Below are 15,337 nucleotides of genomic sequence, written 5' to 3'. Positions count from 1 at the left end.
GGAGATGATTTAGGTCACCCCTCGTGATGATTTTGCTTTGCACCTTTAAATTGGCCCAAGTAATAGGCCTGCATGGAGATGCTTTACACCATAGAATAGAATAGAATAGAATAGAATAGAATAGAATAGAATAGAATAGAATAGAATAGAACAGAACAGAACAGAACAGAACAGAACAGAACAGCAGAGTTGAAAAGGGACCTTAGATGTCTTCTGTTCCAACCCCTCTCAGGCTATTTCTGAGCATATATCTACATGTAGTGATCTTCTGAAAGTATGCTAAACGTGTCTAAGAATAGTATGGCATTTTCTCTGATTTTACAGTAGGATGGGACCCGTGGGAGGCTTCCCACTCACATGCCTACTTTTAACATGCAACACACACAAGCAAAGTAAAAAATGAGCCAAAAGTACTTGGACACAAACTTTCAAGTAATGCCTAGTTATCACAATGGGCCTCCTACAGCTCAGAAGGTCAGGTGATCAGCTCCTGATCTTTAAATATAGCTAGAGTGAACCATTTTTTCTTGGGGAAAAAAATAAAGGACAAACCTGAAAAACGGGCAAATATGAAAGAGGTTCATAAGGATTAAAAACATTTTCTTGTTTACAAAGGAAAATTCAAGAGCAAAACTAAGACAAACTTTACAAAGACACCTTTTAATAAAAATCTATAACATCAAACAATATATGTAAATTTATTTTTAAAGAGCAATTCAATTTTCCATATTTTTCACATGAATGTGAAATACTTTTGTGTTAGCTGGTACCAATTGTATAGTAAAAGTTATATGAAATAAAGTATAGGACAGAAGTGAGTTTTTGAAGAATAAATCAAAAGGACAGCTCTCTGAAATAAAGGACTGTTCTTTATAATACACATGGTCACTGCAACTATATCCCATCCCTAGATTAGTGTCATGTGTGAATGATGATCACTGAGTTCCTAATATGTTAGAGCCAAAATTAGGAAGAGGCATTGAGACATCTTAAAGGCATTAACTTTTCCTCTGTATCTGCTAACAGCCCAGCTGTTGTCCTTTCCACTATAGGTCCCACGTGTGCTGCTCTGGATTATGATCGAAATTGCTATAATTGGCTCTGATATGCAGGAAGTGATTGGAACAGCAATTGCTTTCAACCTCCTTTCAGCTGGACGGTAAGATCCCTGATTTTCTATAGGCCCAAGATAAAGCAATGGGCAGGTTCCAGAGACAAATGCTGTGAATGCTACAGAACTACCAAACCCTGGACTGTACCATTGGGTCCCTACAGATTTCTAGAATCAGGAAAGATTGGAGTGAATATAAGGTGAAACCAATGCTATCATTTCTCTGCTCTTTACACATCAAGAATAATTCCTCCCCATTTTAAATATCCTCCTGCAGAATGGTCAGGGTGAGGAATTGCCAATGCATGACACTGCAACTTTTGTCATATATTGCCTGATCATATATTTTAGACTGGCCAAGACATGCAATTATGGAAGCAAAGAATATTGCACTTCAAAGTTGCAGGATATAGAACGGCCTTCTCCAATTTGATGGCCGTCAGAGATTAAGGCAAAGTACTGTAAAGGATTATTGGGGGTGGGGAAGAGCTATAACCCAGTGGCACAGCATAGTCCCAGGTTCTAACCTCTTTAGATGGGAAAAGTTTCCCATCTAAAACTTGAAGAGGTTCTGACAATCTCTGATTGCGCTCCCAATTTCTCAAAAGCTAGTGGAGTCCGATTTGCACTTCACGTTCACCCATCTTGAGATGTTATGGCCTCCTGGTCTCTAAAGCCAGGGTCAGGAGAGAAAGACATTGGTGGTGAATGCCGAGAGGAAAATGGGAAGCACCTATGGGAAAACAGATAGTTGATAAACTCTGCAGAACTGCAGCATTTTCAAGTTAAAAAAAATAAACCCAGTTTTGCTCCAAAAGCAGATAAGCGTAACTGAGCCAGCAGTGCATTGACACAATTCTTACAGATCCAGTGCCGATTATAAACCAGAAAAAAGACCCCTGTGGAAAGACAAAACCGAAATAGAAAGCTATTTTCTATAATTCTTTGAATTAAAGACACTAGCAAACTTAAAGCGCTTGAAGAAATGTTTTGTTGTCACAACTATGCACCTAATCTATCCCTTAGCTACCCTCTATGAACAGTACCATTACAAGAATCCTACGAGGCTAAAGTGTTTCAGTTCAACTTGGTATAGAAAGCACAAACCCTCCTGGATTTATGGGTGCTTCCATTTCAATCAGACATGGGTTTACGATAGCAGAACACTGAGTCTTCATAGCATTCTGAGAAATAGTCAGATTTGTGCAATTCTATTTAAATGATAAAATTTTTACTTTTCTTTTTGCAGTATCCCTTTGTGGGGTGGAGTCTTGATCACAATTGTGGACACCTTCTTCTTCCTCTTCTTAGATAAATATGGTAAATACTAGGCCAGAGAAAAGGGAGGTATACATGGTTGAGTCATCTAGTGAGTTGTTCAAGTTTATGAGAGTTTGGTTATGGTTTTACTAATGATATACTCATATGTTGTAATGCCAAAAGTAATATCACTAGTGTGTATTGCCTGTATATTAGAGGATTTGTAGCTATCATGTTATGAATGCTATGGGATTTTTTGCTATGTATTTGCAAAAAAATGATTTTTTTGCTATGTATCAGCAGGTATAATGGGCATGTATGTAAGTCAGAGTACATTTCACCCATACAAGGTATAAGGTTATCAAGGTAGTTTTAGGTTTCTAACCCTACAGTACAGTACCAGAATGAAATTTTCTCTGAAGGCACAAGAGATGGTTCTCAAAATAGAATATAGTCCCTCACTTCCAAAATAGATGGTGCTCATGTGACCCAGATGAGGCAGTGGCTCCGAGTGGAAAACTAAACAAAAAACATGAAAAGAGGGCCAAACAAACATTGGCCAAACTAAGACTGGCCAATTCTTGATAGAAAGTTGTATTGGTTGTGTTTTGCATCACAAAACAAGGCATTCTGATTGTGGGCGTTCCACTTTGATTCTTCTGGAACTCGAGCTTTACCTGACTAGCCAACTTTAAGTTGGTAGGTAGACATCAGTGGGTGTAGGTGTAAGCAAATAAAGCTTTTATTTCAGAAAGTAAGTCTGTATTGTAAATCTGCATTTGTTTCTGTGCCCAGAATCTTTGGCTATACCAGAACAGGAAGGAGCACTCAAAGTATTATAAATATATAAATATACCGAGTGATTTCATGAAAATAACACCTATTTACATGGCACAATAAGGAGCACCAAGTAAAATGTTAAATACTGTTTGAAATAGCCATTAATGCAGTCTTTCCTGCTGAGAGCTCTCAGAATTTTGCTCAAAGTACTTCAGGAAGGCACCGGATTGAGAATAATCTAATTGAGAATCCCAAGGCCTCCTATGGACAATAAACCTCTTTCTCTTTTGTCTTTCCCTGTCAGGTCTCAGGAAGTTAGAAGCCTTTTTCGGCCTCCTCATTGCTATCATGGCAGTAACGTTTGGCTATGAGGTAAAACATGCTCCCTCCGCCCACATGTGAGAACTTCAACCACTCTTCCCTAGCCTGGCTAGCAGTCTGAGGATTAGGACCTAAAAGCCACCTCCCACTCTCTCAAGCATCCAGCAGAGTGGTCTTCTCCAACCTGATACCCCACATGTATTATTGTAAAATAATCCCCAGGAATGGAATCATTATCTAGGGAATGGACCGGTGACTGAAAAGTATTGGGTGGGAATATCTGATCAAACTATTTTAGCCCAATATTCAGTGGCCAACTGTGGCAATCAGATGCTGTCAGGAAAACTCATGTGTGCCCTGTTTCTTCCTTCTTATTTGTACCCAGCATTGGTGGGTTGCTACCGGTTGACCCCAGATCGGGCAAACTGGTACTGGCTGTGGTGGGAGGCTCCGCCCACCTGCTGAGACACTTCTGCACATGTGCAGAAGCATTGTGCACAAGCACTCTCTCGCCCACGAGCGACCCGGTAGCAACGGGTTTTGAAACCCGCTCCTGGTACCCAGTGACTGATTTTTAAAGATATTTTGGAGTTCTTTATTTAGAGGATGAAGTTCCAAGTAGCCTGAAATAACCAGTGCTCTATGAATTTGTCTATTATTTAAAAACACCCAGGGAGATGCGCATGATCACATCTGGTGACAATGAATGCCAGAAGGAAATTGAATGGGGAGAAAAGATTTCTGGGTGTTCTGGCATCAAAGCAATAGTCAATCAACTTGGAGCTAAATTGGCAGAACATAATTGCTTGTGGTTTGTTCCATGTATTAAGAATTTCTTACTTTAGATACAGCTTTGCCACCAGGATTCACAAATGAATTAGGTTGCAGCACATTCTCGCATCTTTTAAACAAATCAAGATAAGCAACTACACTGACATTTTAATTCGCTTCATAGTACAGCAGCATTGGGGGGAATCTCATCTCTTCTTGGTTCACATCTCTTCTCTAGCCTCTGGTAAATATCTAACCTGTTTTTCCCAACTCTAATTCCTCTTAACCTGTTAACAAGGTTTCTTGTGAGTCCATCTTCCTTTTTATAGTGTCTGGCATTCAGAAGATGCATACTCTATAGAGGAAATGTGGGAAGCGATGTGATCCTGTGCCTTGCCTTTCCCTGCATTGCCTAATTTTCCCTTCTTCTTTCTGCAGTACGTGGTTGTAAAACCTGATCAAAAAGAGGTGCTGAAAGGGATTTTTATTCCTTACTGCAAGAACTGTGGACACGAGCAGCTTCTGCAGGCTGTGGGTTTGGTTGGAGCCATCATTATGCCCCATAACATCTATTTACATTCTTCCCTTGTCAAGGTCAGTATCTTAACACGTAGATACTTTATTTTGGGGCATAGATCAACAATTCCTTGTGTATTGGATAAGAAGATGTTATCCATGCCTTCAAAGTTACTCATACATGTATGTATCTGATAGTTTATGGCAGTGTGATGCACTTGTAATGGGTGAGAAGGCAAAGAGAATAAAACATAGCCCCCATTGTCAATAGATACTATCTTGTACTAAAGGATTATTGCAATCTATGTTATATTTGTTGGGGGAGGAGGGGACTGCATTTTGCAGCACCAGCAAGGCAAACCAGGATAGCCACCTGCTGGCCAGATTTAGGCCATGTGTCTTGCATAGACGCTGTATTTTCTCTGTAGGTAAAATTCCTTGTTTTTAGCACCTCCAACCCAGGGGTGAAATGCTCCCGGTTCGAACCGGATCACCCGATCTGGTAGCGATGGCGGTGGGTGGTTCAGGGAACCGGTAGCAAAAATCCCTACCCCACCCCCCCATGCTCAGCTGAGCCGCACGATCATCAGAGGCTTTGTTTTTTAAGTATTTTTTCTACAACCTCTTTGAGGTTGTAGAAAAAATGCTTTTAAAAGCCTCTGACGATCCCAGCTGAGTTGCCTAATCGTCAGAGGCTTTTAAAAGCATTTTAAAAAGCCGAAGAGGTTGTAGAAAAAATGGTTTTCAAAGTTTTTTTTAAAAAGTTGGCCACGCCCACTCAATCACTTTAAACCCCCCCTCCCCACCAAACCACGCCCACAGAACCGATAGTAACAAATTTTACATTTCACCACTGCTCCAACCTAATCAGCATGATATGGGATAGGCATATTTTGCAGTGTTTCAAGATTTAAGATAACACAACTAGTCCTGGTTTAGGAACTGCTTTGTTTAATGACCACTCATAGTTATGACAATCATGAAAAAGTAACTTTGCAACCAGTCCTCGTATTAATGGCGTTCACAGGCCTGTAAAAGCAAAGGAAAGCTGAAGTCAGATCGAAAGCACAGTTGTGGTTTCACTTAGTGAGCACCTCGCTTAATGACCAAGTTGCCATTTCCAATTATGATTGCTAAATGAGGACTACTACCTGTAAGGGTTATGAATTAACAGAGAACCAAATACATACTTGATTTTTTTCTTCATGCTGCAGAGGAAAGGATTTTTTTTTTCTTACTGTAGGTAGGGAAACAATTTGGTTGAAGATAGATTTTAAGGTGATAAATCTTGGGCTAAATCACATGACTTGTTTTGGGATTTGCAAAGTAACCCTAACACTAACCCACTATTGTTTTTAAACCATGGTATGTAGCTTAATGTGTTGTACAGATCCAGCTAAATAATTCGCTGATGGAAGAATTTGATATTTATTGTAAAATGCCTAAACTATAGCCGTTGGTAAAAATGAACATAAAGTACCACTGCTCAATACAGGTAGTCCTCAACCTATGACCACAACTGAGCCCAAAATTTCTGTTGCTAAGCGAGACAGTTGTTAAGTGAATTTTACCTCATTTTACGACTTACCTTGCCAGATTTGTTCAGTGAATCACTGCAGTTGTTAAATTAGCAATGTAGTTGTTAAGTGAACCTGGCTTTCCAATTGAATTTGTTTGTTAGAAGTTCACAAAAGGTGATCACACGATCCGGGGACACTGAAACCGTCATAAATATGAACCAGTTGCCAAAGGTCTGAATTTTGATCACGTGACTATGGGGATGCTGCAATGGTTATAAGTGCGAAAAATGGTCATAAGTCACTTTTTTCAGTGACGTTGTAACTTTGAACGGTCACTAAGTGAACTGTAAGTAAGTCGAGGACTGCCTGTAATTTCATCTAGCCAACCCTCTCACTCTACATAGGCTAGAGGCGATGTGCCATTTAAGATCTTATAGTCGTCTTCTCTTGAGTTTTGTTTCAGTTTTCTTCTGCGTTTTGTTTTTGCCTAAATGTCTTTAAAGTACTACAGGCAGTCCTTGACTTACAACCATTCATTGTGTGACTGAAGTTACAACGGCACTGAAAAACAAGACTTATGACCATTTTTCATACTTATGATTGTTGCAGCTTCCCCATAGTCACGTGATCAAAATTCAGTTGCTTGGCAACTCATTCACATTTATGACGGTTGCAGTGTCCAGGGGTCATGTGATCACCTTTTGTGACTTTCTGACCAGCGAAGTCAATGGGGAAGATAGATTCACTTAATAACCATGTTATTAACTTAACAATGCAGTGATTCACATAACAACTGTGGCAAGAAAATTCATAAAATGGGGCAAAACTCACTTCACAAATGTCTCGCTTAGCAACAGAAATTGGGCTCAGTTGTGGTTGTAGGTCAAAGACTACCTGTATTTCAAAAGCACAACTGGTTTAAAAGTACAATGTGTTAAAATGACAAAACCTAGCTCTTTGCAGTTGTGCAGAGCTAGGGCTCTGCTTGGACGATGGTCTCCTTTCTCATTTGGACTGCCATTTAAGGATTTCATTATTGATGTCTGGTTTATGTATTGTGGTTCTGAATTCTGTTAGGTGCTGTTGAATTTTTCTGTAAGTCATGAAGAGTGACTTTGATTGAATTGAACATTTATTTTAAATAAATAAATAAAAGTTGACATTTGTATGGGCAGCAGATTCTGAACAGGTAGATAAAGCATTCCGTTGCATGTTATATCTAGAGAAATGAACAGAGTTGCTCAAAGTTTATCAGGACTAATGTTTGCAGGAGGAGTAACTCAGCAGTTAAATATTATACATAATACAGCACTAAACTATAAAACTTAATTATGACTAGATAGCACTTTGATTTGATTAGCAAGTGTACATTTGAAAGAGCAACCATTTCTGATTGTGCCATGTCGTATTAGATAATTTTAATCTGAGCTCTACTATTCCTTTACACTTATATCAAAATCAGATTCTTAATTATTAAGTAATGGATCTTTAATTAATTGGACCAAAGATAATTATATCTAAGGGAATACAAAATTACTTTCAAGTTACCATTCAGGCTGAAAATGAAGGGATGACATGAAAACTTATTAGAAAGCATTTATATGGGAAGCAAATTAAACAGTAAATAACAGTACTTTTATAAAATATTATTCTGTGTATAAGTCAGAATATTGCCTGTGTATAAGGCAATGCTGAAACCATTAACTAAAGCATTCGTAAACACATTATTAAATTAATTGAGAAACATGCAGAATATCTTAATTAAACAATAATAGAAACTGAAGATTATTAATGTAATTAATTTTAAAATGGGTAGATTTCATGAATGGATGGCGTTGGACTAGATTTTTTTTTAAATCAAATCTAGCCTAGGTACGCAGAAGGATATTTGCAGACAAAAAAAATTCTGACCGGAAACCAATTGGGTTTCTAGATATCTATAATCAGCTGAGGAATTCTGGGAGTTGAAGTCTACACATCTTAAATTTGCCAAGGCTGAGAAACTGTTTTAATCTAATAAGAGTCCCAACAGGTGTCAGTATACTTTCCTGTTGCACATTTACATCATAACAAACCAGTATTTACTGCTCTACTATCCAATAGGCAAAACAAGGTTTAAGTAATTAGCCTGTACAGAACAGTTGACAAGTCACTTCATGTATGAATCAAGCATCCCTCTGAATCCACACTGCAAAAATACAAAGCACGTCTATTTGAAAACTCAGTGTGTTTGCTTCCAGGTCCTGAGATTTGCTATGCATGCAAAGAAGCTTTGAGAGAACTTTGAAATAACTGATGAAATTCAGAGAAGTTGCTTCATAGCTTGAAGCCACATTGATGCTTCCCTCACAACTAAAGTCCCTCATCAAATGCACAGACTTATTACATAGCAATCTGGATTTGAACATGTGGTCAGTGCTAGTCAACAGAGTATTAGGTGGAATATGATATATTCAAAGTCTTAATATTAAAAAAGGAAGTATCGTGTAATAAACCTATTTGCAGATGACATACTTAATTTTTTTGCCAATTCTGACCAAGTTATTCTCTAATTACAACTTTAATACATTTCCCACAGTGGCATAACTAGAAATAAAGTTTCATAAAGCATTTCTGTGCTAATTAATGTTGATCAGGGTGTTGCAAAAAAATGCCTTTGGAAATCCACTAGTCTGCATATTAACTTAGGATGGATTTAGATATTTAGAAGTCATTATTATAAAAAGTTGATATCAGTTTTAAAATTATGCAGTAAATTGAACTAGATATTTTCTTGTTAGAATAGCCACCATTAAGCTAGTTGTTCCAAAATTTTATTCCTGTTTGAAACTTTTCCCTTTTCCTGGCTTTCTACATTGAAAAATTCTTTCTTAGTGTAGTTATAATTATTTTTTAAAACCTAGAATATTAACAAAACTATAATGAAAAGTAATATAGTAAATCTGACATATTACTGCAGTGTTTTCAGTTAAAATAATTATTCAAATTCCAAAGTCTAATTATCACTGTATTCTTTTATCACTAAAACAATACATATCTTCCAGATATTAAGAAATTATTTTAAAATGGTATTCGTGATATAAGTATATGTGAAAGCAGTTTGTGTAATGCTCAGCCAATATTATTTTAAAGCATGTTTTACTGAAGAAGCCTTAATGGTGGCACATAGCCCAAAGCCATTTATATGTCATGCTGTGCGAAAAGCAAAGCATGTGATAGCTTCATGGAAGGTACCAGGACTGAAGCTGACAAGGCAGGAAACCAGAAGCCTGAGAATAAACCAAATGATTGTGTAAACACAGTACAGTGCCATTAACAGTGAAGCCTGAGAAACAGGCTGCAAAATCTTTTATGAGGTCAGGAGAAAGAAATCCAGGGCTTAAACCCTGAGGCAGGGGTGAAATCCAACAGATTCTGACAGGTTCTGGAGAACCTGTAGCAGAAATTTTGAGCAGTTCGGAGAACCGGCAAATATCACCTCTGGCTGGCCCCAGGGGTGGGAATGGAGATTTTGCAGTATCCTTCCCCTGGAGTTGGGTGGAAATGCAGATTTTGCAGTATCCTTCCCCTGCCATGCCCACCAAGCCACACCACGTCCACCAAGCCATGCCCACAGAACCGGTAGTAAAAAAAATTGGATTTCACCACTGCCCTGAGGCCACACACACAAATATATAACAAGATTCTTAAACTCAGTAGATTTTTGTCAATACTAGAATGACTTATTTGGAATAAAAACCTAGCTAAACCTGGTCCTTGACTTCTCACTGTTTGGGACAGTGAGTTGGGGCTTCTAAACGGAGGTTATTGTGAAGCATGAACCCATCTCTAGAGATGTCTGATTGATGACCTCACCCACACTCTCAAATGGCTGGATCGATTTCAGTTGTCCTCCTACATATTGTCAAGTTTTGGGAGCTTTTATCCCTCACAAATGCTTTAAATACTCCCATCTTCCTCCAAACCTGTCTCTGAACAGCTCGTGGCTGTTGTCTTGCATTGGTTCCAACAATTCAAGCTGAGCCAGCCAGCTCTTCCTCCCTACCCTTGAACAGTGAGAGAAGGAGCAGAGTGGCAACATGGCTACCAGTCAGCATTATGCCATTTTTTCAGTCACAGCTGTCACCACCCAGGCACCTTCAACTGGAAAACAGAATCTTTAGAATTTGATATTTGGGGAAAGATAGGGTGGAAGATAGTTGTCTCTGCTACTCCAAGGCAATGCAGTTTGACCATCAAAATGACTTGACTCCAAAGCTCTGGGTGGAAATGCCCAAAGACCACCCATGTCGTTAATGCAGCTGTCCTTATCAGATATATATTGACGGTCGTGCTCATTTGGTTCTATGAGGAAGTTATTTGGTCAATACAGCTTCAGGTTCAAAAGGTTGTTTTTATTATTGACAAATATATACATGCATACGATAATGAACAGGGTGTCCTGTTACATTTTTACCCTAACTGTATGACTCAGATGTTGAGAGGAGAGAGAAGTTCACGTGTTGTCTCGCTGAGAGATAGATGAGAGAGAGAGAAAAAAAAGGGGAAGATATCCAAGTGGTTTCTAGGTAAGAGTCCAATAAGAAAGTTCATTGGCTGATATAGTCACATGTGATGTCTGTAAAGACTTAACCCCTTCTAGTCTCTGGTGCATCATATGCAGGCAATATCTGACAGTCCTCTCTGCCCTAAAAACCTGTGTCCTATGGGGAGGGGGCAAGACCACTGGAACATCCTGTGGCATACATAGAAACTATTGCATTGTTTTCCCGACAGACCCGAGAAGTGGACCGCGCCAACCAGAAAGCGGTGAAAGAAGCCAATATGTACTTTCTGATTGAATCCACCATTGCACTCTTTGTTTCCTTCCTCATCAATCTCTTTGTCATGTCTGTGTTTGGCCAGGCTTTTTTTCAACGCAGCAACCAGGAAGTGGTAAGTCAGCAGCCCACGTTTTCTTCCCTCAAAGCCAACTCTGACATTAACATCTATAGTTCTTTACCCTACGTGTAGCCTTTTATTCTTTTGACCATGAGAGAAAATGATAGAAATGGACTTGGGGATCCTGTCTGTCCATTAGCCTAAGAGCTATCCCAAAGAGGGTCAAATTTGGAGGGAGAAGTGAAATATAGATAGATATGAATCAATCAACCAATTAGGAAAGAATCAGATTAAGCTGGGGGATATAGATAATTTTTTTTAAACCAGGAAAGAAAATCACCCAGTGCATTCCCATGGGAGAGGAACTTAGACAGTGGCCTACAATGTGGCAAACCCATTTCTTTCTCTCTCTCTCCCTCTCTCTCTCTCTCCCTCCCCCTCCCTCTCTCTCTCTCTCTCCCTCCCTCCGTCTCTCTCTCTCTCTCTCTCTCTCTCTCTCTCCCCCTCTCACTTCTTCTTCCCCTTCCTCCCCCCGTCTCCATGTGACCCAGAATGGAGCTATTCTAAAACAGTTGGGAATAATCCCAGAAACCTTGTTCTGTATGCTTTTTCTATCTTGTTTTTTCTGCTTCTCTAAGAAAGATTAGAGGTAAAAAGAGAGTGAGTTATTCCTTCAGCCAAATAGAAATTGGCCATCCTCGTCCTATTTACCTATCCTAGCCCATCTGGTAGAATGTCCTATAGCAGTGATGGCTAACCTTTTTTGCCGTTGTGTGCCAAAAGCGGGGGGAGCACGGGGGGGTTGCGCGTGAGCGTGCCCACACCCATAATTCAATGCCCGCATTCCCCCCACTTTTGGCACATGATGGCAAAAAGGTTACCAGTAGGCCCGGTTGGCCCGTTTTTCACCCTCCCCAGGCTCCAGAGGCACGTTTCCTGACTTCCAGTGGGCCTGAAAGGCCCGAAAATCAGCTGGCCGGTGCGTGCGTGCATGCTGGAGCTGAGCTAGGGCAACGCTTGCGTGCCCACAGATATGGCTCCGCATGCCATAGGTTCGCCATCATTTCATTCATTTCATTTTCATTTATTGGATTTGTATACCACCCTACTCCCGAAGGACTCAGGGCGGTGAACAGCCACAGAATAAAACACATAAATACAAAATTTAAAAACAGAATAAAACCGAATTAAACAATTTGGCCGAGACAAATTTAAAACACCCAATAATTTAAAAAACAAATTAAAATTTACATTTTAAAGGGGAAAGATTTAGGCCAGGCCGGCTTGATGGAATAAAAAAGTCTTGAGAGCGCGACAGAAGGTGCGCAGATCCGGGATCCTCCGTATCTCCGGGGGGGGGAGCTCATTCCAGATAGTAGGTGCCCCCACAGAGAAGGCTCTCCCGCTGGGGGCCGCCAGTCGACATTGTTTGGCCGCCATCACGGTCCTATAGTATGTAACAGTGATATTTCAATGACTGGGAGTCACAGAAACAGGAACCCATTCGTGCAAACCAATGCAGTAAAAGCTTCCCTTTACCAGTTGTGAAGTAACTGGTAAAGTTACTTCACAACTGGTAAAGTAACTTTACCAGTTACTGGTAAAGTTACCAGTAACTTCCTTCTTGCGTAAGAAGGAAGAAAACTGAGGCAGATTTTTAGAACGTTGTTATTTAAAAGAAGTGTTCCTACCATTAAATAGTGGAAGCTGGCCATTATAGGCAACAAAGGCTAGAAAAAAAGGGGTACGAATGATACATAAGAACAGACCTGCGGATCCCACCTATTTGTGTGAGAGTTGTAATTTGTTCTAGAAAGTTTACACAGACACACAGAGATACAAAAGGGGATGACAAGGAACATTGGAAGAGATTAATAGCACTAAAGAGATTTTAAGGTAGAGTTATCCTACAATTTCTCAAATAGCAGGCTGGTCTTTTTATGGCAGAGCAAAGAGTGCAGGAATTTGCTGTTCCAAGGTGCCTGTAATAGGCCTGTTTCTGATTTCTAATGAAACGGTTTTGGTTTTTTCTTTTGTCTTATATAACCCAGCATGATGTCTGTGCCAATCAGAGCTTATTCTTGAATCAGAGCATTTTCCCCAACTTTCCTGAAAATAATGAGACTGTGACTGTGGATATTTTCCAAGGGGTAAGTATCCAGCAAAATGACGGCTATCAACCAAATTGGTAGCAATACAAAACAGATTTTTTTCTTTTTGATTTATATGCCGCCCTTCTTCGGAGACTCAGGGCGGCTTACAAGGCGTTAATCAATAGCCTTCATACTTTTTGTATATTTATACAAAGTCAGCTTATTGCCCCCACAAACCGGGTCCTCATTTTACCTACCTTAGAAAGGATGGAAGGCTGAGTCAACCTTGAGCCTGGTGAGAATTGAACTCGCAATAATTGCAGGCAGCTGGAAGCTAAACACTACCTTTAACAGTAGCATTAGTCTGCTGCGCCACTCAGGCTATGAACAGCATAGAATCTCCAGATCATGGTGTCAAACTTGATTTCATTGAGGGCCACATCAGGGTTGTGTTTGAACTCAGGGGGGCATGGCCAGGGTGGGTGGGGCCAGCTCAACATCACTCATGTTGGGGGCACCTGTGGTGGCCCAAGCGCTCTGCCAGAGAAAGTGCGACTCTCCTGAGCTCTGTTTTTGCTGACAGAGGGTTGCAGAGGCTGTTGCAGCCGAAAACAGAGCTCAGATAGGCTGCGTGTGGCCCTCCTGAGCTCCATTTTCACTGGCAGAGGCACCACGGGCTGGACCTTTGCTGTTTTCAGGGTGACCCCATGAGCCACATCTAAGCACTCCGCGGGCCAGATGTGGCCTGCGGGCCTTGAGTTGACATCCCTGCTGCAGATGAACGCTCAACTGCTTCTATTCTCCCAAGGACTTGTACTGAGAAGCAACTCACAAGTAATGCAGCTCCCATGTTTTATGGGCAAATCTAGGAATGTCCATAATTACTTTGTCACTACATGCTGAGCCAGCTGAAGCTTCCAATTGGTGTGCAACGGTTGATTTGCATTGTAGTCCAGGCATGCGTTGACAAGGGCATGAGCAATCATTAACAAAGCTTCCTTTTTTCCAGAAATGGTTTTAACTGGCATATAAAATGTAATCCCACAAAGGGCTTTCTAGCCATGGCCTCCCCACCTGGTATTCAGAAGTGCCCCCAGATTTTGAGCCAACTTTTTCTCAGGGACTAGAGCCCCATCTAGAGTTACAGATGTTCAGCTGTTTGTAGAATCAGTTGGCTTTCAACTCTGATTCTGCAAGTCACTCCATCTTGCTGGAGTTGTACCTCCCCACCTTCCCCAAATATATCAAATCCCACTACATTGTCTTTCTAACCAAGGGTTGAGATACGCATTTAAATAGATGGCCTCTCCTAGCAGGTTCTTGAAGATATTAAACAATAGGGAGAGGAGGTCTAAGGCCCATGGTTGTCACTTCTACAGCTGTTTAAATTTCCTTATCTGGAAGCCTTGTGATTGATTTAAAATTCCCTCTCCTGCACTCCATCATTTTCACTTTAATTAGAGTTATCTAATTAATTTCTATTTTTAGTTCTTTAGGTTGTTGCTTTTGTCATTATAATGTTAGGCTTGGACAAATGAGATGGTGAGCAGCTGTGTGGACCTTTGCAGGATGAAGTCAAAATGATTTAATGCATTTTTATATAATACAATGAGCATGTGCATTGTGGAATACAAGCCAGGAATGTTTGCCTTTTTCTATGCAGGGAATTATCCTGGGATGCTACTTTGGGTCCATTGCTCTCTATATCTGGGCTGTTGGAATTCTTGCAGCAGGTCAAAGTTCAACCATGACAGGAACCTATGCAGGACAGTTTGTTATGGAGGTGAGAAAATACCTGGAGATCAGGGGTGGGTTCTACATACCTTTACTACTGGTTCGCAACGGGGCCGCACTCTTCTGCGCATGCGGAGAAGCATTCTGATGACATCAGGGTCAGTGGGCGGAGCCTCCCTCCAGTTTTACTACCAGTTCTATAGAACTGGTCTGAACCGAGGGCAACCCACCACTGCTGAAGATGTATAGTAAATTGGGGAGCAGGGAGCTGGGAGGGCTGACATTCAACACTGGCAAAGGATGAGATAATGATGCCTGCCTGCCTCTAAAATAGATATAAAAGCCTTATT

The 15,337-nt window shown here is 40.4% G+C and overlaps 1 protein-coding gene across 2 annotated transcripts in view; it reads left to right on the top strand.

Moving 5' to 3' along the window:
* The window catches only part of SLC11A1 (solute carrier family 11 member 1), a 74,185-nt gene that overhangs the window by 40,665 nt on the left and 18,183 nt on the right, over window positions 1-15,337 (top strand). For both annotated transcript variants that reach the window (XM_087881665.1, XM_087881667.1), the window contains 7 exons: window positions 1,053-1,159; window positions 2,361-2,431; window positions 3,456-3,523; window positions 4,682-4,837; window positions 11,056-11,214; window positions 13,212-13,310; window positions 14,917-15,036. In XM_087881665.1, coding sequence (XP_087737791.1) covers window positions 1,053-1,159; window positions 2,361-2,431; window positions 3,456-3,523; window positions 4,682-4,837; window positions 11,056-11,214; window positions 13,212-13,310; window positions 14,917-15,036 — 780 coding nt within the window. The remainder of the gene's footprint in view (window positions 1-1,052; window positions 1,160-2,360; window positions 2,432-3,455; window positions 3,524-4,681; window positions 4,838-11,055; window positions 11,215-13,211; window positions 13,311-14,916; window positions 15,037-15,337) is intronic.

This window comes from Pantherophis guttatus, chromosome 1, assembly GCF_059756535.1.
Source record: "Pantherophis guttatus breed Tessera chromosome 1, ASM5975653v1, whole genome shotgun sequence".
In the NCBI taxonomy this organism is placed as follows: Eukaryota; Metazoa; Chordata; class Lepidosauria; order Squamata; family Colubridae; genus Pantherophis; species Pantherophis guttatus.
Note: the sequence above shows the minus strand (reverse complement) of the source record. Positions and strands in the feature narration are given on the sequence as shown.